General features: G+C 39.8%; 1 protein-coding gene and 1 pseudogene across 1 annotated transcript; both read left to right on the top strand.

Annotated features, from left to right (window-relative positions):
• Positions 1-2,149: 2,149 nt before the first annotated feature.
• On the top strand, positions 2,150-11,584 carry LOC112289081 (putative oxygen-evolving enhancer protein 2-2; annotated as a pseudogene).
• A 2,041-nt stretch (positions 11,585-13,625) lies between these two features.
• LOC112288985 (transportin MOS14) lies at positions 13,626-24,404 on the top strand. The gene is made up of 28 exons (XM_024533806.3): positions 13,626-13,979; positions 14,142-14,219; positions 14,449-14,511; positions 15,435-15,482; positions 15,703-15,849; positions 16,776-16,913; positions 17,081-17,121; positions 17,390-17,481; positions 17,800-17,927; positions 18,148-18,216; positions 18,585-18,660; positions 18,870-18,990; positions 19,170-19,272; positions 19,398-19,479; positions 19,778-19,860; positions 19,978-20,097; positions 20,268-20,319; positions 20,561-20,716; positions 20,960-21,083; positions 21,408-21,489; positions 21,612-21,706; positions 21,874-21,948; positions 22,107-22,161; positions 22,311-22,430; positions 22,635-22,727; positions 22,878-23,023; positions 23,243-23,420; positions 23,643-24,404. Exons 1-28 carry the CDS (start codon positions 13,824-13,826, stop codon positions 23,886-23,888), a joined length of 2,967 nt encoding a protein of 988 aa, XP_024389574.1. The 5' UTR covers positions 13,626-13,823; the 3' UTR covers positions 23,889-24,404.
• Positions 24,405-25,466: the final 1,062 nt, after the last annotated feature.

Consider the following 25,466-nt stretch of genomic DNA (forward strand, 5'->3'; position numbering starts at 1 on the left):
AAGACTTACCCATGAAATAACTAAGAGGAAAGAAAAAGAGCTTCAAAGTGAAGATTCGGCTCTCTTTTCAAGACAAGACAACGAGAGTTATTTTAACCAATGTGGCAATGTGAGAATTTGCTTCATTTGTAGAAAACCAGGTCACTTTGCTCGAAATTGCTACAAGACTAAGAAAGGAGATAGAGAAAGTGTAAACAATGCTCGTGATGAATATGGAGGTGATGATTATGCATTCATGGCAAATGAAGGCACTTCCATGGCTGCCATGTCCAAGTGGATCATTGATTCTGGTGCCACCAAATACATGATTCCATATAAGTGTTCATTTGACACTTATGAAGAGATTTCAACAACAAATATCCTCATGGGATACAATGGCATAGTACAAGCTATTGGAATGGGCTTTGTTGCTATAAAGATAGTTGTGAAAGGCCAAACCAAGATGATCAGATTGAAGGACGTCTTACATGTGCCAAAGATGAAGAAAAACCTCTTCTTGGTGAGTAAACTTGTTTCACATGGTTGTAAAGTGCAATTTGATAAGAATGGATGTTTTGTGAGGACATTGGAAGGAGATCATATTATAAAGGGCTTTAGAGATGGTAATTTCTACTTCATCAAGTGTAAGAAGGTGAATGGACTTGAAGTGGCGATATTTGCTGAATTTCCTCAAGATCAAGACAAGTTTGGCATTTGGCATCAACACCTTGGTCATTTGAATGCCAAGAGCATGAAGGAGCTCCAATCCATGGTAAGTGGCTTAGATCTTGGTCATATAAGCCACAATGCTATGACACTTAGTTGTGAAGGTTATATTCAAAGCAATCAACAAAGGGCTTCATTTTCAAGTCGAATTTCAACACATGCAACCAAGTTATTGGAAATTGTCCATTCTGATGTTTGTGGACCTATGAAGATACCATCAATAGGAGGTGTAAGGTATTTTGTCACATTCATCGGTGATTTTTCAAAGAAAGTGTGGATTTTCATCCTCAAAGCAAAGAGTGAGTGTTTCACAAGGTTTAAGGAGTTTAAGGCACTTGTGGAGAAGCAATGTGAATGTAAAATCAAGGTATTGCGTACGAACAATGGAGGTGAGTATATGTCAAAGCAATTCAATGATTTCTTGAAGATGCATGGTATTGCAAGACAAACCTCCACTCCTTACACTCTACAACAAAATAGAATTGCTGAAAGAGCCAATCGGACCATTGTGGAGATGGCAAGGAGTATGCTTCATGCACAACACCTTGGACATGAGTTTTGGACGGAAGTAGTGGTGAATGCAATGTATACAAGAAATAAGTGTCCTACAAGTGCACTTACATCAATGATGCCGGAAGAAGCTTGAAGTGGGAGAAAATCTTATGTTTCTCACATCAGGACCTTTGGATGCATAACATATGCAAAGATATTAGATTGTATGAGATCAAAATTCGATGCAAAAGGTACAAATTGTGTGTTTGTTGGATATTGTGAAGGTACAAAGGCTTATAGGCTCACGTGTTTGGAGACTAAAAAGATCATCAAAAGTCATGATGTTGAGTTTTTGGAGCACAAGAATGCTTATGAGCATTTGGAGATGTGTTCAAATGGGAGTAATGATGTGTTTGTAGACACGTCCTTAAATTCAGGAAAGAAGGAAGAAGACAAAGATAATGATGGTTGTAAACGTAGAAATAAAGATGAAGAAGCAAAGAATGTGGACAATAAGGCCTCTACAATTGCTAAGACCAACAATGAAGATCATGAAGATGTTGATGATGATGGTGATGAGGATTATGAACCTTGGAGTGAGAAAAGACTATCTTCAAAAGAAAAGAAGGTTGGAAGTGACCATGGAGTGTAAAAAGTTGAATCTTCTTCAAATGAAAGGAGATATCCTTTGAGAGATAGAAAACAACGTGGTAAATGGTGGAAGGACCACATTTTTCCTCAAGTAAGTGAAGAACATGCCAATGTTGCACTTCTTGCTAATCCGTTGAGTTTAAGTGATGCAATGAAGTCCACGGATGCTATGAAGTAGGAAAATACTATGGAAGAAGAGTAGAAATCACTCATAGACGATAGAATATGGAAAGTGACTCAATTTCCATGAAATCAAGTTTCAATTGATTGTAAGTGGGTGTTTAAAACAAAGAGGGATGCAATGGACAATGTTATGAGGTATAAGGTAAGATTGGTAGCCAAAAGCTTCTCACAAGTTGTTGGTGTTGATTTCAATGAGACATTTGATCTCGTGGCCAAATTCACCACCATTAGAACCATTGTGGCAATTGAGGCAACAATTGACTTGGAGATGCATCAAATGGATGTGAAGATGGCTTTTTTGAATGAAAAATTGGAAGAAGACATCTACATGGATCAACTTCAAGGATTTGTTGAAGAAGGCAAACAATATCTTTTGTGTAAGTTGAAGAAATCCTTGTATGAGATCAAGGAATCATCAAAAGCATGGTACCAACGTATCGACACTTTTTTTTTTTTATCAATGAGGGATTTGTAAGGAGTGAGACTGATCATTCTATATATGTAATGTAATCAAAAGCCTTCTTACTGATTGTTATTCTTTACGTTAATGATTTGATCATCTTGACCAATACTTTGAAAAAGATAGATTGGTTGAAGGCAAAGCTAGCAAAAGAATTTGAAATGAGTGATTTGGTAGAGCTCTACTATTGCTTAGGAGTGGAGTTTGTGAGAGATCGAGCTAAGAAGATCATTACATTGAGCCAAAAGAAGTACATTGAAGAAGTGTTGAAACGGTTCAACATGGAGGAGTGCAAGTCCATTGGAACACCTTTGGAGGCAAATTTAAAGTTGATGAAGCTCACAGATGAAGAATTTATTGAAGTTGAAGAAAAAATGAAAGATATTTCATACAAGGCAACAGTAGGTTCATTTATGTATACAAAGATTGGTACAAAGGTGGATCTTGTATATGTGGTGAGTATTGTGAGTCAACACATGTGAAAGGCTGGACCAACTCATTGGGCAACCATTAAGGGAATCTTGAAGTACTTAAAAGGCACTTTGAACTTCAAATTGTGCCTTGGAGGTGAAAGTATTACATTGCATGGATATTGTGATGTAGATTGGGCTGGAGTTGCAAATGATAGAAGTTCAACAACAAGATATGTATTCTTTGTTGGAGTGGGAATAATTTCATGGAATTGGAAGAGACAACCAACAATTTCAAGGTCTACAATGGAGGCAGAATACATGGCAGCAAGTCATGGTGCAATAGAGGCAATATGGCTAAGACAAGTTTTAGAAGACATTGGACTTGTGCAATTGGAAGCAACTCCAATGAAGTGTGACAATTAAGGATGCCTTACTTTTGCTAAGAATCCAAAACATCATTCAAGGACAAAGCACATTGACATTCAACATTACTTCATATGGAAGAAGATTGAGATGGGAGTGATTGACATGAAGTATTGTGCAACGAAAGACATGCTTACTAATTTCCTCACAAAAGCATTGGTGAAGGATAGACATTACAAATTGACAAAGGGATTAGGTTTATTAGCCTTCTATCAATAGCAAAGTGGGAGTGTTAAAGTAAATGGAGGATAAGTTAGAAGATAAAAGATATTATCTTAGAGAAGTTGTTAATGGTCAAAAGACAACAAAAGGATGAAAAAAAGTTACCGAGGTGGTGGCTAGGAATATAGGTAGAGGCTAAGGTTTAAAGTGGTGGCTAGATTAAGAGGAATCTAGGGTTTTGTTACGGACCAAAAATACAAACAAGAAATCTAAACAAGAAGTTCAAGAAGAAATGGCAAGAACTAGATTATCAGATGAATATAAGAGCAACGCCAAGAGAATTGAGCTAGAGCTTCAAGAGATGCGTTGTCGAGACTGAAGAACTCTTCAACCTCGACTCCTATATATACTACTGGCCTATGGTTCTAAGGAAGCGCATCAAGAAGCTTCCCAAGAACTATGAAGCTTCTCGAGCAATTACCCAAGAGCTAGGAAGCTTCTCAAGTAACTTCCTAGAATCTACTAGAATATTCTAAGAATCTTTTAGAGCCTTCTAAGGGAATCTTTAGGGAATCTTCAAAGAATCTTTAGGAAATCTTTAAAGAATATTCTAAGAAAATATTTAAGGAATCTTCTGGAAGTTTTTAGAGACTTCTTTCTAGAAGGTTCTAGAAACTTGTCTCTAGAAAGGTCTAAGGACTATGTCCCTAACATCACCTCCTCCTTTAGCTTCGAGGTCTCCGAGAAGCAATGTTATCGTCAGTCAATACCAATGCAAGAAAATGAAGATCTGTCGCATAACCTCTGCTATGAACTCCAATTGTTGTTCACGAGGCAAGTGATTCAATGGTCCTTGAAGCCAACGGTAGTGACCCACGCCTTCAACTTCTGACCAAGCATGAACCTCCATGTCTTCATTGTGAAATTGTCCTGCAAACACTCCTTCTGGCTGACCATTGTAGGCAGGCTCGACCTCAAATACAATCACCAGCGATCTGTTGCTCGGAATCCTTCGACGTCATCGTGGTGCAGGCGGTTCTTCATCTCGCGGTCGTCTTTGTGAGCTAGTTGCTTGAGATGATATGACAAGTGCAGTATCTTGGCTATCCATATTCAAAGGCTAAAACAATAAGAACAAACTTGGGCTACTAACAAAGTTCTACGCTATCTTGGAGAGAATGACTACATCAACTATGGATTTTGGTGGTGCTCTCTTCTCTTTTCTGTTTTCTGGATGAGCAAGCTTCAGTAAGAAGCTATCGTCGAACCGGCTTGGGTTTCTCAAGATATCGTCGATGAAACTCCTGTACCTTTTGCGACGCATTCACGAGATTTTTGGCCGGCTCCTATGTTTGTTCATTAATATCGTAACCGCTCCAATGCACAAAATATTCTAATTTACCCCGTCTTTGCCGTGAATCCAGGACCTTTTCCACCTCGTATTCTTCGTGGTTCTCTATTTCTATGCTAGGTGGTGGACATTGTACTCTTCCAGGAAAAGACGATTCTCGATAAGGCTCCAACAAAGAAACATGAAAGACAGGATGTACCTTCATAGTAGCTGGTAACTCCAGACGATACGCTATAGGATTGATCTGCTTCTGGATAACAAATGGTCCCAATCTTTGATAGTCCAATTTGTCACATGGCCGCTTGGTCTTAATATTTCATCGAAGCAGCCAAACTTTGTCTCCAATCGTGAATTTAGGTGCCTGATTCCGAAATTTGTCCTTGTAAGATTTCTTGGGCAGTTTGCAATTGAAGCTTTAATATAGTTTGAAGCTTCGAAAGCTCCTTCACCAATCCTTCAGCTGCCGGATTGTTAATCGTTGACAAACTCCATAAGTCAAGCTTCGAATGGTATATATAATTGGAAAAGAAAGGCGTTTGTTGAGTTGACGCATGAAGGGTGTTGTTATATGCGAACTCGGCTAGCGGTAGATATGTGACTCAATCATCTTGTTGATAGTTGATGGTGCAACGTAAATATTGCTCTAAAACTTGATTCACCCGTTCTGTTTGGCCGTCCGTTTGAGGATGAAATGCCGAAGAAAGCTTGATATCCACCTTCAATATTTCAAAAAGAGATTTCCAAAACTTTGACACAAACTGGGTTCCTCGATCCGATACGATATCATGTGGTAGACCATGATATCGATACACATTATCAAGAAAGAGTCTTGCTGTGTCTTCGCTTGACGATGTCTTCTTGCAAGGGACAAAATGCGCCATCTTTGTAAGCCGGTCTACGACAACAAAAATATTGTCAAATGAATTCGATGGAGGTAGATCCGTAATAAAGTCCATGGAAACCAAAGACCATGGTCTGCGTGGAATAGGCAATGGCTGTAGAAGTCCATAAGGCCGATGTCGAGGGTTTTTGGATCTTGAACAAATGTCACAAGATACAACAAAATCTTTCACATCCTTCCACATTTGAGGCCACCAAAAATCACGAGAAATAAGTTCCAAGGTCTTATTGAATCCAAAATGTCCCGCAGCTGGAAAGTCATGACGAGATTGAAGAACTCGGAGTCGTGCTGGCCCTTTTGGGATATACAACCGCTCTTCGAAATATACTAGATCTCCTTCCATCTTAAATTTATCATCACTAGCATGTTACTTGATATCAAGGGCTAGAGAATCTTCAATGGTTGCGATCCATACCTGGTCGAGGAAGTCTGCATCAATTGGTACAATAGCTGCGTTGAGCCGAAATTTCTCTGGCTTCAACAATGTCATGCATTGTTGATCAAATGCTGCATCTCTAGCCTTTGGCGCGAGATATGATCTCCTTGATAATGCATCGGACAACCCTTGTTGCTTCCCAGGCCGATAAGTAATAACAAAGTCGAACCTGGATAGCGACATACTCTACCGAGCTTAACGCCAATTCAAAACCCGAGCCGACATAAAATACTCCAAATTCTTGTGATGCGTATATACGGTCACTGGATGTACAGTTCTTTCGAGAAAGTAGCGCCACTCTTGGAAAGAAACTACTATAGCAAGGAGTTCTTTATCGTGGATCTCATAGTTGATCTCAGCAGCAGAGAATTTTCGAGAATAGAACGCAACTGGATGGAGCTTCTCATCTACGCCCATCTGTGAAAGTACAGCTCCCAAAGCAAAATCCGAAGCATCTGTCTCCAAATAAAAGGCCTTTGTAAAGTCTGGATGTACCAAGATTGGAGCTGTAGTAAATACCATCTTCAAATCTTGAAATGCTTTTTCTGCGATAGGTCCCCATTCGAGCTTGTCCTTGCACGTTAACCGAGTGAGGGGGGCAGCAACTTGAGAATAATTCTTAATGAAGATCCGATAGTAGTTAGCAAATCCAAGAAAACATTGTACGTCCCTAACCGTCTTCGGAACTTTCCAAGACATGATTGCTTCCACCTTCTTTCGATCCATCTTCAAGCCTTCCGTAGTCGCGATGAATCCCAAAAACTCCATCTCAGTTTGGTGAAATAAGCACTTCTCCGATTTGGCATAGAGTCCTCGCTCCCGTAGTTTTTTGAGTACCAGACGAACGTGCTTCTCATGTTCTTCCTCGTTCTTAGAAAATATCAAAATATCATCTAGATAGATGACAACAAAATCGTCTAGATGCTCTCGAAAGATGTCATTCATCATGTGTTGAAAGACCACTGGAACATTAGTAAGACCAAATGGCATGACATTGTATTCAAAATGGCCATACCTTGTTCGGAAAGCTGTCTTCCATTCATCTCCTTCCTTGATTCGCACAAGGTTGTAAGCTCCCCTTAGGTCAATCTTTGTAAAGATCCTTGCACGCCCAAGTTGTTTTAGAAGACCAGAGATCAAAGGCAGTGGGTAGCGATTCTTTTTTGTTACCTTGTTGAGACCTCGATAGTCCACGCACATCCGTAGTGAGCCATCCTTCTTCTTCACAAATAAGATTGGTGCCCCAGTTGGCGACTTCGAATGACGGATGAAGTTCTTGGCTAGATTCTCGTCAATGTACTTCCGCAACTCAGTCAACTCCGTCTGTGACAAATTGTAGATTGGTCCAAAAGGTGGTTGTGCTCCTTCTTGCAATTCAATGGCACAGTCATAGGGTCGATGCTCTAGCAGCATATCAGCATTCTTCTTTTCAAAGACATCTTTGAATTCTTCATACTGCTTTGGAATAACCAAAGTCGGAGTTGCATCTTCTCGAGTCGGAGTTGCGAAGATGACAAGAGGTGTATTTTGCTTGGCTTCTTTCATGAAAGCCCTTGCACCTATAAACAAGGATTTGTTTTTAGACATTGTCTTGGCAGATTCCACCTTCAAGGAGTTTGTTGGAAATGTCACTTTCCGCAACTTCCAATCTATCAATAGATTATATCTATCAAGCCAAGATAGTCCCAAAATGATAGGACATGAAAGGGTCTTGATAACATTAAACACAATATTGCTCTCATGGTTTTCAAGACGTACCTTCAATGGTTTAGTTTCATGGATAATATTGCCCGAAGACAATGGTCGTCCGTCTATGACTTCTACATGGACAGGCTTAAGTTTCTTTACAAGAAAAATATTGTGAAGCTTGGCAAACTCTTCATCTATAAAGCAAGCGGATGCACCCGAGTCTAATAAAGCATCGACTTGTAGTTCTTGAATATCCAGATGTAAAGGTACCATAAAACAATTTGAAGGTTGAGCTGAGAGAAAGGGACCTTGATTAATTTTGGATGTTGAGATGTCCAGCCGCACGGTCCCTATTGTGGCTGGACGTCCTTGTTTTCTTGCATGCTTGTACTCCTGAGTCTTGTTGTTTGAGGCTTCTGTTTCTTCCGACAATCTACAGCTTTATGGCCCGCTTCTCCGCAATATAAACAAAAGTTTTGTTCAAACCGTCGCTTCCTTTCCTCAGCTGTGAGGGATTTGAAACGTACCACATCAATTTGCATGGGTTCAGGATCTGTGGAGTGATTCTCTGGACCTTTTGAAAATGTAGCAAATGCTCCATCATTTCTCCAGCCTGATCGTCTTTCTTGTCGTAATTCAAAGAGGCGGTTGTCACAAATAATTGCCTGAGATATAAGTTCTTCTAAAGTATCCGCCTTAGGCATGGTGATCAATAAGTTCTTGACATCATCTCTCAGTCCATATCGAAATCGTGTCATGAACGCCTTATCATTCCAATCAAGATCACATGTAAGCTGTTGAAATTCTGCAGCATAGATTGCAGCAGAACGTGATCCTTGTCGCAGATTTTGTATCTTTCTTTCAGCCACTCTTTCTCGATCGCTATCTCCAAACGCAGCAGTAAGTGTCTCTATGAAAGCCTCTTGGTCGTACAATATTGGAGAATCCTTCTCTAATAGTGGAGCAAACCAAGAGCGAGCATTTCCTGATAGAAGAGTACCTATGAAAGCAACCTGGGTAAATCCATTCGGATAACGAGAAGGATATAGGCGTAGATAAAGCCGTACTTGTTGCACAAAACCTCGGAAGTTGGCTCTTGTTCCGTCAAACTTGTCTGGCATACTCGCTTTTGGTTCTTTCGTACTAATCCTTGAAGTATCTATAGGGGTCGTATGTGACACATGTCTTGCTTCTCTCAGTCGAATAATCTCTTGTTGTAGGCTATGAATTTTGCGTCTAGCTTCTTCAGTCACTAGATCAATTTGAGGTTCTTTACTTGGATTGCGAAGAAATACAATCTCGTTTCATACACTATTCATAAGGGCTTGAAGATCTGCAAGAGTTGCCACTCTATTGTCTACTTGTGGAGATGCACTGTCTATGACCTGGTCTACTTCCATATTTAGAGAATAGATGGATTAAAATTTTGAGAGAAGAAGAAATTGCTAAGTCTCTTGGAAAAAATTGTAGCACTACTTGTCACTAAAACCTACTCGGAGAAAAGGAAAAAAAAACACTAAACAATTTCAGTTTTAGAGGAGGGTAATCCGCAACCTCTAAAAATGCCTCAATGCTTTCGAGAAGAGGGGTAATCCGCACTCTATCAAGAAGGCAAAGCTCTGAAATCGATGTTAACAGTCTTTTCTACTAGCTATGCTAAACAAAAAGAAGGAATTAATATCAGTTCCAAGAGAGGGTAATCCGCAACCTTTAGAACGCTCAAGTATCTCCAAGGAAAGGAGTAGTCCACTCTCTGCCTCAAAGAACTAAGCTCTGATATTGTGATTGAGAAAATATCAGTTTAGAGGAAGGTAATCCGCAACCCCTAAAGCGCTAGAATATCTTCAAGAAGAGGGGTAATCCGCTCTCAAACAAGAAGGATTTAGCTCTGATATTAAGATAAAGGTAGTCTCGACAAACTGTCACGGACCAAAAATACAAACAAGAAATCTAAACAAGAAGTTCAAAAAGAAATGACAAGAACTAGATTATCAGATGAATATAAGAGCAACGCCAAGAGAATTGAGCTAGAGCTTCAAGAGATGCGTTGTCGAGACTGAAGAACTCTTCAACCTCGACTCCTACATATACTACTGGCCTATGGTTCTAAGGAAGCGCATCAAGAAGCTTCCCAAGAACTATGAAGCTTCTCGAGCAACTACCCAAGAGCTAAGAAGCTTCTCAAGTAACTTCCTAGAATCTACTAGAATATTCTAAGAATCTTTTAGAGCCTTCTAAGGGAATCTTTAGGGAATCTTCAAAGAATCTTTAGGAAATCTTTGAAGAATATTCTAAAAGAATATTCAAGGAATCTTTTGGAAGTTTCTAGAGACTTCTTTCTAGAAGATTCTAGAAACTTGTCTCTAAAAAGGTCTAAGGACTATGTCCCTAATAGGTTTAGTTGGATGAAAGTAAGATGAATGCTAGCCAAAATGGATGTAAATTCTACCTATAAGTAAAGAATGTTGGAATTGAAAGGCATCTCATTCCACACTTCTCTTGTGTCTAACCTTGTTGTTTTCTACTTACTTGTGTCTTGCTTGTTGTGTTTCTTAAATAGAACCTCGTTGGCATTGGTCAAGAGTAGGGTTTTTGGTGCGCCAGTCACCATTGCCACTCCTTGCATGCCCTAGTTTTCTGCTAGAAGGTTTGCAGTCAGAGCATCTAAGAGTGAGGAGACCAATGGCACCTGGAGCCATCCCCTGGAGCTGGCTTTCGTTGCTAGCACTGCTAAGATCGCCCCAGCCAATGCTGCCTACTGAGAGAGCGGTGAGTAATAATTTCGATGATGGATTCGATTCTATTAGGAAGACCGTGAAGAACTTTGACTTTGTGTTGCTTTGATATCTTGTTAGTTTTGATTTGGAGAAGAGGATATTTGAAAAGATGAAGCCACAGTGGGTATGTGAGTTCTCACAGCAAGAAAGTCCTGATTAGTGCGTGCTTTACAATGATTCTGTTATGGTGCTTTCATGCTGAGTATTGTTGTGAAACCGATGCTGGCAGCCAATGTGTTTGGTGCTCCTAAAAAGACTACTGGATTCACCTCTTTCACCGACAATGGCTTCTCTATGGATGTTCGCTCTAAGTGGAATCCAAGCAAGGAGAAGGAGTTCCCCGAAATAGTCATTAGATACAAGGACAACTTCGATGCCACGAACAACTTGTTCGTGTCAATCTCCCCAACCACCAAAAGCACCATCTCTGATTACAGGGCGCCCGAGAAGTTCTTCGACCAGGTAGGACGTGATGTCAAACCGTCTCTAATTTGACCAAATGTTTTCAAATTCTGCTGCTTCTTAACTGCCATGCAAAGACACACTTATGAATGTGTCGAGCATTGTACTCCTGCGATGATCATGAGATTGATGCTGGTGTGACCGTGCAGGTCTCATATCTTTTTGAAAAGCAAGCCTACGATGGAAAAATTCCTTCTGAGGGTGGTTTCATGGACAACGCTGTGGCCACAGCAGCAATGCTGGAGGCCAACTCAGAGGATGTCAACGGCAGGCCCAACTACAAGCTCAGCGTGTTCACTCGTACTGCTGACGGAGACGAGGGAGGCAAGCATCAGCTGATCGCTGCCACTGTGAAAGACGACAACTTGTACTTGTTCAAGGCTCAAGCTGGCCACAAGAGATGGTTCAAGGGCATGAAGAAGTTTGTTGAGGGAGCATGGAACTCATTTAACGTGGCTTAGAATTGTACACACCTGTGCCACCTTTGTATCATGACCCACATTGTCAAATGTACCATAACAGCATTACACCTGAGCACTCGTGAATCTCTTTGGACACTTGCTGATCTCTGAACCCATTATTGCTTTTTCGTGTTATCATGTTGTTGTTTTTGGTTTTTTGTTTTTTTGATGCCTGTGTTCCCTATGAGAAATCGTAGTTTCAATGTGGACGTTTTTTTGAAGAGACACCACTTCTTTTTTTTTTTTTTCTTCTTTTTTTTTTTTTTTTTTTTTTTTTTGTCTCTCGACATGAGATACATCGGATTCGACAGCACTCGGCACTTGTTTGCAGTTTGTCAGGTGCAAATGGTGTGAGAGATGGTGAATTATTAATTATTGTAGATAGAGCATTTTGCAATTGAGATAGATGCTTTTAAGTAAATCATCATAGAAGAAAAAATAAAAAACACGGTATTGATTTTTCTTTAAATACAAAAAGAAATAGTTATTTAGAAATATTATTAAATATTGTATGCAACCTGCAACCAACACATAATATTTTTACATCAATCAAATGTTGTAAAATCGAAAAACTTTGATAAATGAAAGAAAATAGTAATGAGAATACATGAAAAAACTGTTAAAAAAACATCAAAAACTTCTATGAGAATTTGAATGAAATGAAAGTAAGTTAATCCACTAACAATCTTCTACTATACTAGGCATGAAGGTAGATATACAAGTATAATCAATTTCTATCTAAATCAAGAGTTTTGACAAGCTTTAAAATTCTCAATACACTCAATTAAATTTTTAGTCAAAGGGTGATGAAAAAAGCCTAAGAATATTTATAGAGATTTTTAATAAAACTTTTTGAAGGAAGTTACAATGTCTCAAAGTAATGTGGCATGATTTAGAAAATCAATACCTACAAAATATTTATAACAATACCACTATCAAGATTTCAGCCTAGAACTTTATTGTTAACAAAATACAACTTTTTATCAAAAGAAAAAGTTTTATCTCTCATGTTATTATATGTTTATTGCTCTTAAGCTTAAAAGGGACAAGTAGGCAATGTGTAGAGGCCAATTTTTTTACTTAGACTCAATCTCCATTGCAAATACTAATCTATTATAGAATATTTATATATAGGTCAAATTTGAAGGTTCTTTTGTAGAAATCCAAAAGTTAGAACTATATTGTTATTCAATGTGAAAATATCAAGGACTTGAATCCAAACAAAACTTAAATGACAATACACATATATATCATTGAAGAAGAGAAAAAGCAATGAGAAAATAAATAGACATAAGATTCAAAAAAAAGAACTAGAATGACTATTGCCAAATACAAATAAGCTAGAGAGTTTTGAATAAAGGTATAATGTAAAAAAGGTGTTGACAAGATTGAGGATGGCCTCACTCTTATATCCATATATACTAGTTACCAAGAAGGCCTTGTTAAAGTTTCCTTAGTACTGTAAGACTTGTAGCCCAAGTATCAAGTTGCATGTTGTTTTTCAACAAATCTTCACATAAATAAGAAACTTGTGGATAAGTTTTAAAAACCATATGGCATATCCATAAGAATCTGAAGATCTGATTTACATCTAAAAAACCTCCTTGAGGTTTTAGTAAAGAGATTATTCTCTACTTGAACTAATCTATCTATTTCAGTTTATTTCTATTTATTTTAATGTTACAGGCAATTTTTACAAAAAAAAAATGTATAGAATTTATTTACAATATAAATACAATAAGTATTAATATTAAAAATCACTGCAAAAATTATTTTATTAGAATATTAAAATCTAATATTTAAAAGTGCAAATTAATATATTTCCCACTTTTATCCAACTACCTGTCCACGTCAGCCACACAGGGGTTGCCAACCAACCTTTTGTCCAGGTCAGCAACCTCAGGATCGCGATCCAAGCACACCACATGCGTTCCCACCGCCGTCTCCGATCTAGTTTGAAATGGAAACGCAAAAGTAACTTTAAAGTATAATTCAAACGGGAAAAGTTCAACGATGTAGAAGGGGCTCTTCGTCGTCTCCGTCGAGGTGTGAGCAAAATTTGACGGAGGCCAGCTCCATTAGGGATCTCAGTGAAGCTGCGGAGGAGTGGCCCGATCTCAACGCGACGTTGCTTGGAGTCTCGCAATCGTGATTGATCGCAACGTTAATCCTGTCTCGGAGGAGCTGCTGTGGTGATCTCGGCCCTGATTTGATCCCCAATTCATTTGTTATCGCTAGTGTTGTGGTGCTGTGAGCCATGGAGGCGCAACAGCAGCAGCAGCAGCAGGGCGGGGGACCTCGTGCAACGCTGCTGGAGGCTCTGCAGGCGCTGTATCATCACCCCGACCCTTCCATTCGCAACAATGCCAACCAATGGCTCGATGATTTTCAGCACACTTTTGATGCATGGCAGGTAGGGAATACTGCCTTTTGAGCACATTAGGGTTTAAGATTGGTGGAAGGTTTTTGAAAACGCGATTTCGGGGCGCACGTCGCCTTGGTTCACCTTCAGACGTGGAATGTCGTGGAGATTTTGAGGATCGATTTTGAGGTTTTTTGTTCGTGGCGTGTGCAGATTTCGGACAGTTTGCTTCATGATCAGAGTAGCAGCCTCGAGGCACTGTACTTTGCGGCTCAGACTATTCGAACTAAGGTTTCATTTTCGTCCTCATTCCGGATATTTAGGCAATCTAGCATTCTGTTTTATTGAAGTGTCTTTGTTGCGTTATACTGTACGTAATTAGCGTGGATTTACTGAGCGACCCGAGAGTTGAGGCACCTGCGGGATCGTTATCTTGAACCGAGTAGAGTGGTGGCGATGACTGCTTTAAGACAATTCGAGCTGATTGATCCGATCCGGTTAATGCTGGCACCAATGACAGGTGCAAAGGGATTTTGAAGACTTGCCAGCTTCTGCACCAACTTCACTTCGTGCTTCTCTAATGGTGAGTATTTGAGTTGCTATGGATTACAGGTACTGAGGTTTTGTCGATGAGTTTCAGCTGTACCGTATCCACTTACCGTTCAAATCACGGCGTGTGTCAGAAAGGCGTTATCACTGTTATTGATATATACTTCGGACTTACTGTGGTGGGATGGAGAAGAGCTAGAGAATCGATTTTTCTTAACGACCACAAATTTCATCGAAAGTTTTTTTTAATTCTATTTTTGAATGGTCTTTTGATATTACATGTTTCATCCGCTATCATAATGTTATGGAATTAACCACAGACAAATCACACAAGTTTTTTTTTTTTTTTTTTTTTTTTTTTTTTTTTTTTTTCTCAATTCGCTAGTGGCCTGGTTATTTTAGAAATTGTATTCCACCGCGCACAGTTGATAATGGTTCCTCTAAAGATCTTTACTTCATCATGAAACTCAAACTTCCAAATACTTGGAGAAAAAAAATATTCTCTGAGCATGCTGTGTTTCAAGTTTCGTTAGGTTGTAGATGCAAATGGACCCCTAGTTCTATGAAACAATACAAAGGGGTTTCACTCATTGGCTAGTTTCTTTCGTATTCAGATGGTTGATTTGAGCACCACATCTTTCCCATTTTTGGCCCCTGCATTGGAAGTTGGTCTACATCTTTGGGCAGAATTTATCTTTGAATTGCGCATTTTGACCACGATTCCCAACTAATCACTTGACCAGGCAACCACTTAGCTATTTTGTAATTTTTTCGATTCGGAAGTTTGGATGCCTCCTTTATGTGTATAAGCTCATGTTGGACGTCTACAGGATTGTCTCTGGGCCCTGGATTTTCTTCGTTGGACCACATTCACATGGCGGGTGCATATCTACTTATTTGTTATCAATTGGATACGATAAAGTCTCACAAGTTGTTCCTTTTAACTTTTGTTTACAGGCGCTGCTAATGAAATTTAGACAAGGACCAGCTGCCGTCAGAACTCAGGTATTGAAGGCAATGTTAGTATAATTGGTATCAAATGTTATCTATCAAACAACGTAGTTGAAGTAGTACGAAAAATGTTTTCAACAAAAGACATTATACTTTTGCAGTTTTAAAATTTGCTTCTATCTGATTTTGCCACAATTTTGTGCTTAATTGAACTCTTATGACGAACACCACTAGATACTTAGAGCCTCTTCTGACATGTCTACTTGATTTCCAGCTGTGTCTTGCAATGGCAGCTCTCGCCGTGCAAATGCCCCCAGAAGAGTGGGGTCATGCAGGAGTAATACATTGGCTTGGCCAGGAGCTGGGATCTCAGTCTGAGGCTATTCCCGTCCTCCTCGAGTTGTTAGCTGTTTTCCCTCAGGTTTCTGATTTTTCATAATTTTCTGATTTGGTAGAACGATACATGACTTGTAGCTTGGTCATATGAATTGCGTCACTTAGTGATTTGCTTTAAGTTGGGTCTTGACATGTTTGGGATTTGAGGATGCATGCTGTTGGTGAGTTATTTCAGCTTGTGAGAGTCATCTTCCGTAGACGAGTTGTACAGAGAAGCAGAGCGGAGTGCACATCGAATGCAAATAGGGACTGCAGTTGTGGTTTTCTTGCGACTCTCAGTTTGACCATTCTATTTCTCAAGATCTGTCGTGCTGGACCTAGTTTCAAAGTAGGGTTTTGATATTCATTTGTATGACAGAGTGCTTGTTGAGAGCTTTCTGGTTTTGGACTTAGTCTGTGCTATGTTTTGGTTGTACTTAATCGCAGTTTCCCCTTGCTAGCTGTACAAGCCTGTAGTGTTGGTGGATAAGTATTGATTATTAACTCGTGCATTGTGAGGATGTTATACGCTTTATTCAGTACGCAAATACCTTGTGCTATATGTCGTACTTAGTCAGTTGATTTATCTTTTTATTCATGGCTGGATGTTGCGGACTTCTATCTAGTACAAAGTCGCGCCCCCTTTGACTAGCGAGGGGGCTCCAGGAAACTTGTTTAGTTCAGGAATAATTTTACAAAACGTAGTCACGCGTAAATTTTTTTTGGCGATCTTTGCGGGCTGCTTCTCTTACTTGTCTATCGAATTATCATGAACCGATTGGTGTCTCAATTCCCAAGTTATGGATTGTTCTTGTACTATTATGTTTTGATTAAAAATGAAATAAACATCTTTATACAATTAATTTGTTATCGTTATTTTTTCTCAAATGATAGTGTTCTTTCTTATCTTGATCTGTGATAGTTGAGTTGTTACTTATGACTGATTGTAGCAGCTGGGGTTCTTTTCTTCAGGAAGCAAACAGCTACAAAATTGCAGTACGACCAGAGAGGCGCAGACAATTCCATCGTGAAATGGCTTCTTCTGTGCAGTATGCGTTTGACTTGCTTAGCTCTTGCTTACGTGATGGTTCTATTCAAGTTCGGGAGCAGGTGAGACAGTTGTTTCAAAAATATTTGTACTCCGGTTGCATGTGGGACATTTCTGACAGGAATGTTCACTTGATCCACAGGTGGTCTGAAGTGATTAAATACAATTGTACTCGTTAGTTTTTGGGGTATTGCTTATTTTGGGTGTGTATGTGGACTTTCGTTGGCAGGTACTTCGAGCATTTGCAGCATGGATGCGATTCAGCTTTGGGTGGGTTAGAATACTGCATGTTGTTTTTGCTCAATGTAGTAATCGATAGTCATGAAATGTGCAAGAATAAATTTTCTTAGCTATGCCGTAAATTAATGCAGAAGTTGATATACTTCAGAGTTTGGTTTTCTGTATCTTCTCTATCATCTCTATCTTCTGTTATTATAGGCCGCTCACGATGCATGTGCATTTGTGTTTGTAAATCTCATGGAACCGACTAAAACATTCTGCCGCGAGTCCTTATCCTGAGTTTGTTGCCAAATTGCAGGATCAGTGCGACTACCCTCGCCTCCCATCCTTTGGTGGCAGCCTCACTTGCGGGACTAAATTCTGAAGAGACATTTGATGCTGCAGTGGATGGTACGCAGCCCTTGTGAGTCCACCCTACCTGCTTGTATAATGTTCGTGTGCAGGTGTAGATACTGACTCTATCATCGTTAAGTGGCTTGGTCAGCGAACGTCAGTATTATGAGTTAACTAGTCGGAACCTAGAATTAACGAACATTAACATTCGTAAGGGCCAAGTTATGCTACACGTACTCTTTTCTTAAAGTTGCAATCTGAACGCTGTTACCGTTGGGTTGGCTGTTTCATCTGTCAACAATCAACGCTCTAGAAGTTTTGCTAGATATGATTTAAGGATGCACTGTAATGTATTTTGAAACTGGATTGGTGCAGCCGTGACAGAGCTAATTCGCTTCACTGTGAGTGGGAGTCCTGTCGATTTGTCTATCCATATGCCTCTAGTGGTAGTATTGGTTCCTCAGATTATGGCTTTGCAGCCTCGATTTGCTGCAACTGTTAAGGTATGTCATTGCTATTTTTCAAATGTGGATTTTAAAGTGTAAAGTTGTTATTACATCATGTTATCTATTAATTTATCTCACAGTCGACCCTACTAATTTTCCTTCATGGAAGTGTTGAATCGGTTGACGGAAAAAAATTGAAATCAGCTGTCTTCTGTTTTCCCGAAGCCCGAACAGTTACGAATATTAAAGTTGAATAGAATGTCTGGATTATGTTCAGGCTGCGTACGCTGAAAAGCAAGCTCAACAAGGGGTTAATGTCGACCCAAGTCAGCAAGGAGAAGAAGAGGTGCGTTCATACTAGAAATGTACTCGTGTTGCTCTTTCTGTGGACTGAGAAAATTCTACGTGCACATAATCTTGAGCTCATGCTCGGTTTTGTATTATACTGGAATAGTTCACGTTTGGCATTTCCTGAGTATTACAATTTTAATTAGTGTATGTCTGTATGTTGACCAGTTTTAGTATACAAAAAGGATGTTTTTTTTCATGTTTACTGTATTCAATAAGAAAAATATATCTGGGAAAGCTACAGTGTCTAATATAAAGGTGAAGTCTTGATTTTGAGATTCAAAAGAAACCATTTTGTGATGTCTTTTGATTCCTGATTTCACGGTGTTGAGCTCAAGTGTCATTCCACCACCTCTTGTTAAGCAGGACGAAGAAGTTACGAAGGGCATGGCTTACTTATTTGCGGAAATCGGTGAATCATATGTTGATTTGATTGCCAGCGGTATGTAGTATCCACTGTATCGGGTTGTGTTTGGTAGAGATGGATTTTTTTGAAGAGTGTAACTCATGTTTGTAAGCATGTCAGTGGCGTTTTTTAGAGTAGAGACGCCATAGTTAGAAACTTCATGCTTTAATTCTTAGTTTTTGTAGTGTAAATATTTCCGGGATAATGTATTGATAGTTACTAATCAAAGGACTTGTTGGGAACAGGGTCTTCCGAATCCCTCATGATTGTCGAAGCACTAGCGGAGGTCACATCACATCCTGATGACAATATCGCTGCTATAACGTTCAACTTTTGGCATCGTTTGAGCCTTGCGCTTACAACTAGGTCTGTCTCATACTTTTATTGGCTGTGCTTACTCTGGTTACCAAGAAATCTCATTGCATGTGTTCATATCATCTGTTGCTTTAACTTCATTGGTCATCATATTGTCTAGTCATTTTTTTAGGTGAATTCCTCTACATACGTTCACAAATTTACTTCCGGTCTATTCTTCTTTGGGGTAGATCGGAGCTTCATGGATCAGCTGAAGGAGAGGCTGCTATTGATGTAGAAAGGGAACGAAGGCTGGCAACCTTCCGCCCAACGTTTGAGCTTCTAGTGTCTTTGGTAAGCACGAATTTCTTTGTACTAGTATTTCATGAACAATTTCATATTATAGAATGCTAAAAAGATGAAGATTTCTTTGCTGACCTGTGGAAGTGAAACATGGCAATTTATTTTTGCGATTACAGGTTAGTTGTCGTGTTACGTATCCTCCAGGATTTGAAACCTGGAGGAAAGATGAACTCGCTGATTTCAAGTCCACCAGATATGGTAAGATCTCACTGTGGAGGGCATTCTTGAACCTCATTATCTTTGTTGCACACAACTAGTTCTATTTAAGCACAACTTAAGGTTCTTGTTTTTGTGTGTTTTAGGAGTGGTGCAACAACCAGGAAGCTTGGCTATAGTATTTGGTGCATTGCAGTCTGTCTTTCTGCGCATCTGTTCGTATGTTTTATTCATATCCTTGATCGTTTAACTATATATTTGATTGCTTGGAACCTTTTATTTGTGGAAAACGCACTTTCGTATCGAGTTATATTAATACCTGTAGATGTATGTAATTCAGCTGTAGCAGATATGCTCATGGATGCGGCTGCTGTTCTTGGAGGTCAAGAAACTCTGAGGCTTCTTGCCCAGCCTCTGCTGCAGGTGAACCTTTCATGCTCATTTTCCTAATTTAGATATTTGTAATGTTTATGATGATAGCTGTAAATAAATCCATTCAAATGTTTTCATTGAGTTTTCCTTTGGTTGGACTTTTTTCAGCTCGCTGCAAGCGCCAGAGGTGGAGGTTCTTGGGACTGGCGTGCAGCAGAGGCTTCGCTTTACTGCATTCGTGCTATTGGGAAAGCAGTTCCGGCTCGAGAAGATGCTTACATGCCTCAGGTAATCGTTGTTGCAAGAATCGAATATCCAGCTTAAGGATTGTTAGATTGCCAAGCATGACTGATGCCATATTACGTTGTGTTATTGATATAGATCTTTGAATTGTAAATCGTATTGTATTTTCACGTGAAATGGAATTTGGATTTGATATTTGAAATTCAATTTGTTAGGTCTTGGCGCTTTTATCCCAGCTGCCTTCACAACCTCAGCTCATCTATACCTGTAAGTTGGGATTTTGGTTTCCCCCTAGATGAATTTGGGGTTGTTAAATTTTTAGGTGTGATTTTTAGTTCTAAATGCCGGCTTGATGACTTTAGTCACTGCACATGCGTTATTTTCATTTCACCTCTGAGCTTTTGATGCAGCTGACTGCATTATTTGAGATGATATTGTTTTTGTAAGTTTAAGTTTTTGTAATTTTCTATCTCATGATGTTGATGTCGATGGTGGATTGTGGATGCAGCATCGTTGACTATAGCAGCCTATGCGGATTGGCTAGGTGGCTCACCAAATGCACCTACTCTTTTGCCATCTCTTTTGCAACTACTTACCAGTGCTTTGTCAGCACCTGAAGATGCTTGTGCTGCCGCTGCATTAGCTTTGAAGCATGTTTGCGATGGTCAGTTCCTTGTTTTTCCAAACCGTTCAATCCATTTCTTTTGCTTCCTTAGAGGGTTGATTGATATTGCAGCTGCTGGTACTTTACATTAATGTGATGGGTTATCAAATATAGCATTAGCCGCCTTCTTTTTTTCCTCTCAATATTGAATTAGCCAATTTCCTTCTTTGGTGATCTTCATCGAAATGTCAAAATATTTAAATGACTGCTGGTTTGACTGAAGCCTTTTTCGAACTTGTTCAGCATGCAGAAAGTTATTAGCAGGTTCAGCGGATGCTCTTCTCAATGTCTACCAGCAAGTAATGAGTGGAAAGAGTAATTTCAACTTGTCTTCAGACGATGAACTTCAGTTGATTGAGGGCATGAGGTACATGGGTATTGAGGGCATGAGCTATACATGCTATGAGAGATTTATTGAAAATACGCTCTGTACTCGGTGATTTTAGAAGCTTTTCCCCCCGTTATTTGGTATATTGTGGAAGTGCTTCAGTCGTGTGGACTCAGTTCGTATTGCATGTCCAGTGCATTTTCTTTCTCGTAGTAAGTATCCGTGCAGTTTTAAAAAGCATATATGTGGATACCCGGTTGAGTGCTTTGTAAGGATATACGTATTAAAGTTATTTCATATGATGGCATTTTCATGTTCTTTCTCATATTGTGCAAAACTGATTTTATCGTTGTTTCTCCTCAGTTTGATGGTCAGTGCGCTGCCACCAGATCGACTTGGGTCTGCGCTAGATGCTCTCTGCATCCCGATTCTCGCACCTTTACAGGTGTGGATCATCCTTAAGAGCACATTGTTGCAAACTCTTGCTCATATGCATTTGTTCTGGATCTCTTTTCTTTTAAAGACTTCTTCATGGGAAATCTGATTTTATTTTGAATGTTTTGACAGCAAGTGGTTACAGCAGCACAACAAGCAGGATCTTCACAGCAGTTTACTTCAAACCAGTATACTGTACATATTGATCGGATAACTAACATTTTCAGGTTCGTGGGAGTGAATTTCTGCGTCCATTGTGAGATAATAAAGCTTGAGTATTCAGATGTCTGCATTTGTCTGAAATGATATATGTTGATGTCTCGGTTTTTTAGTGCTGTTCTTTTTTCCTTCGAGCTCATCAGGTTTGCTACTGTGGTTTAATTTGATATTGCAGATATGGCAGTGAGCCTGACCATTTGGCAGATGTTTTCCAACGAATGTGGCCAATTTTGAAGGCTGTTTTCACGCAGTGAGTGCTTTGTAACCCATGGGTATTCTTGTTGCCATATGTTCATGTTTGTCGAGCACTCTCCAGTGCCCTTGTACAGATTCTTTTTAGGTGTTTCTTTATTAAGAACTATTTGATATGAACAAACAAACTGATGGCTTTATCTACCTCCTTTTCAGACGGGCATCTGATATGAGGACCATGGAGAAGTTATGTCGGGCCTGCAAATATGCTGTAAGCTTCTTCTTTTCGTCTTCTTGTGTGTGTTTGTGTTCATCTTAAAAGGCCCCCAATGGTGCCACTGCTTATGATTGCTTGTTACTTATTGGTGATTCCTCTTTATGAAATGTTAACCTCATCAACGCAAAACATAACTTGGGTAGGTACGCAACTGCGGAAGTGCCCTTGGAAGTGTAATGGGCTCAATGCTAGAGGAGGTGCAAGAGCGTTATCAACAGCACCATCATTCATGTCTCTTGTATCTTGCTAGTGAAGTCATTAAGGTGATCCTTCATTTTCTCAATGATTAGGAAATTGTATTGCGATGTCATCTCCTCAATATCTGCTGTGAAGTATCATACCTACTTCAGTTTTGCATTTACCTGTGTGATGCCATCACCTTGTAGGCTTTACTAACATCTAGTGCTTTCTTGACATGATCTGAATGGTTTCTGATCATCATAATCTGGCTTTACTGGATACTGCAGGTATTTGGTAGCGACAATGCTTGTGCAGGATATCTAGGTACTCTGATATCAGTTCTTTTTGGACAATCGATATCGATGTTGACAACTATTAAGGTAATAATTTCAGAGTCCTCCTGGTTTGACTTATTTAGTGCTATATTTCTGGACACTCTTTGACTGTTTTAGATGTCAAGTGTTGGTTGCATCTTAGTTTAGGGTCGATTGCTATTGGAACATTAACTATTTTTGCACGTGTGCGTACAGGACTTTACTGCGCTACCTGATGTTGCTGATGACTGCTTCTTATTAGCATCGCGTTGCATACGTTACTGTCCACACTTGCTAGTAACTACCACCATGTTACCACCATTGGTAGACTGTGCCATGACTGGCATAACTATTCAACACAGGTACTTTTATTGGCTATTAAGTTATTTGATGTTTATAGTTATCTGTGGCAACATTCTTCTCCACTTTTGTGTGTAAGAGATGTCGTGAATATTTGCACTTTGACATCGCTACAACTTGTAAATTGAATCAATCAGTCTTTAGGATTAGTTTTTGTCTATCAGAAATGAATTTCGACTAGGGTTTTTGTGTGTTGCTATTGATTTGGCCTATATGTGCAGGGAGGCATGTCGTTCAATTTTGACCTTTTTCCAAGATATCTTGGATGTACCCACAACTTTCACAGGAAAGCATTACGGAGGAGCTGTTGATGCAGTTTTCCTTCCTCGTGGTGCAACTTTGACGAGAATTTTATTGGCTGCTTCTGCCGGGGCTCTACCAGAATCACGACTTTCCGAGGTTAGATCCGTTCCATGACCTATTGACGTGCCATTACTTTTATTTCTCTACATGTGTTCACTTCCGTCGATACTTTAGGAAGGTTTTTACAACTCATGCCCCACGGTTTTGTGGTCTAGTGTTCGAACCCATGGAATTGGCTTTTGGTCATCCGTGCAAAGCTTCTCCTAATGCACGCTCTTTCCCAAACATTGAAACATTTTTTGAGTGAACTCTTCGCAGGTTGGACATGTGTTGATGGCATTGGCACGCCTTTATAATTTCCAAGTGGTGCAGTGGGCACAAGAAGCGGCTGCTCTGATTCCCTCGAATGTAGTGACAGAGGGAGAGCGCATGAACCTCCTACAGGCTATTCAATCCGCAGCCTCAGGATCAGATTCCAATTCCTTAATAACCTCCTTGGAGGAGTTCTCTGAGGTCTGTCGTCGCAACAAAAAAGTCCAGGAGGCCGTCCAAAGTGTTCTGTAGCCGTCGCGCGTCTCGGTGGCTCCTGTGAATTAGAACCTTTCCAAAGCTGTTACCATATTTATTAGCATGTCGTATGTTGTAGACGTCGAGGAGGGAGATTTAACTTTCCACTCGGTGGATTTCAGAACTTTTTATTAAAGTTCAGTGCAGTTAAGCATTCAAATTTATACGCGGTGGGTTATTTGTCGGTGGCGACTATTTTTAACATGAAACGATGTAGAGATGGAAATATTTTTTATTTTTTTATTTTTTTCAGTTTTTTCTTGTAGTGTCTGAGCTGTAGATTATTAATTTGGTCTTTGGACCCATTGAGTACTTGACAGTGTGTGGGTATGCGCATTTAAGACAGTATATGCGTGCTGTTCCTCCGTCCACGTGTGTTTTTCAATGGACGACGGAGAACGACTTTGATACTGGTTGGTCTTTCTCCTATATATTTGCGCGGTTAAAGATTTACAGAGTTTTCTCATGTACATTTGTATACGCAATTCAGACATTGGTCTCATGTATCTGTCAGCGACGTTCTATTGCCATTGATGGCTTCTTTTATTTACTTATTTTATTTATTTTTATGACTTCGGTATATGAAAGTGGGCATGAACATAGATCTGATACAAACGACTTACGAAAGGTAAAAGATAATGAATGGAGGACTTTCAAGTGCTACTCAATACACCATGATTTGAGTCTACAATCAAGTTTGATTCAGTATAGGTCCGTGATTATAGACCCCTTGAGGTTTTAAGGTAACATGTTTGTGTGTGCTGATCCGACAATGTAGCCTGGGCATCACATACCTGCAAGGCTATCATTGCAGTAAATTCTGGCAGGTCCCGCTTCAATCTACCAGCCTCGACATGAGTCTTGCTCTTGAGAACTTGTAAAAGCCCGGTGATTTGCTCCTTTGCGCTCAGAATGAAGTCCACCACCTCGATCCATTGCTTTTTGGCTGTTGCGACCTGCTCAGATGAGCTTTCGACTTCTGCCTTGTACCGTTGTTCCCACTGCTTGGTAAGTTTCTCGGCGTCTTTATCTGTCCTCTTTGCAGCAAGTTCTTTCGCAACCACTTTCGCCTCCAGTTCCTCCCTCTCATTAGTCACTACCGCACAAGCCAGATCCCACTTTTCTTTACTCGCTTTGTGAAGAGCCTCCGATTTCTTGATGGTGGCGACGAGTCGAGACAGCAGGTCGAGCTTCTCTTGACGAGCAGCTTTGTATGCATATACTTCCTGTTCACACGAAATAGCTTCTTCTCTTGATTGGTGTACCGTTTGCAACTCTCCATGACTTCAAAGATAGCCTGCTTCAAACCATTAGCTACAGAGGTTCCCAGTATTTCTTTTGGTACAGTGCTCTCTATTTGCAAAGTAATTTGCAATTCACTTCCTGTAAGTGGCTGTCCGTCCGCTAGGATAGGTTTGAACCTTAGACAGCGCTCGTTGTATTCACCACACAGGATCTCCAGATCTTTTTCTTTGTTGGTAGATGCAAGCTCATGATCCCATGCTGCCTTGCGTAGCTGCTGATCCTTCAATACAACAGGCCGAGTGTTGGCATCAAGAAAATCTTTCTCTTTCT

The sequence above is a fragment of the Physcomitrium patens genome, chromosome 11, assembly GCF_059467195.1.
Source record: "Physcomitrium patens ecotype Gransden chromosome 11, ASM5946719v1, whole genome shotgun sequence".
Lineage (NCBI taxonomy): Eukaryota > Viridiplantae > Streptophyta > Bryopsida > Funariales > Funariaceae > Physcomitrium > Physcomitrium patens.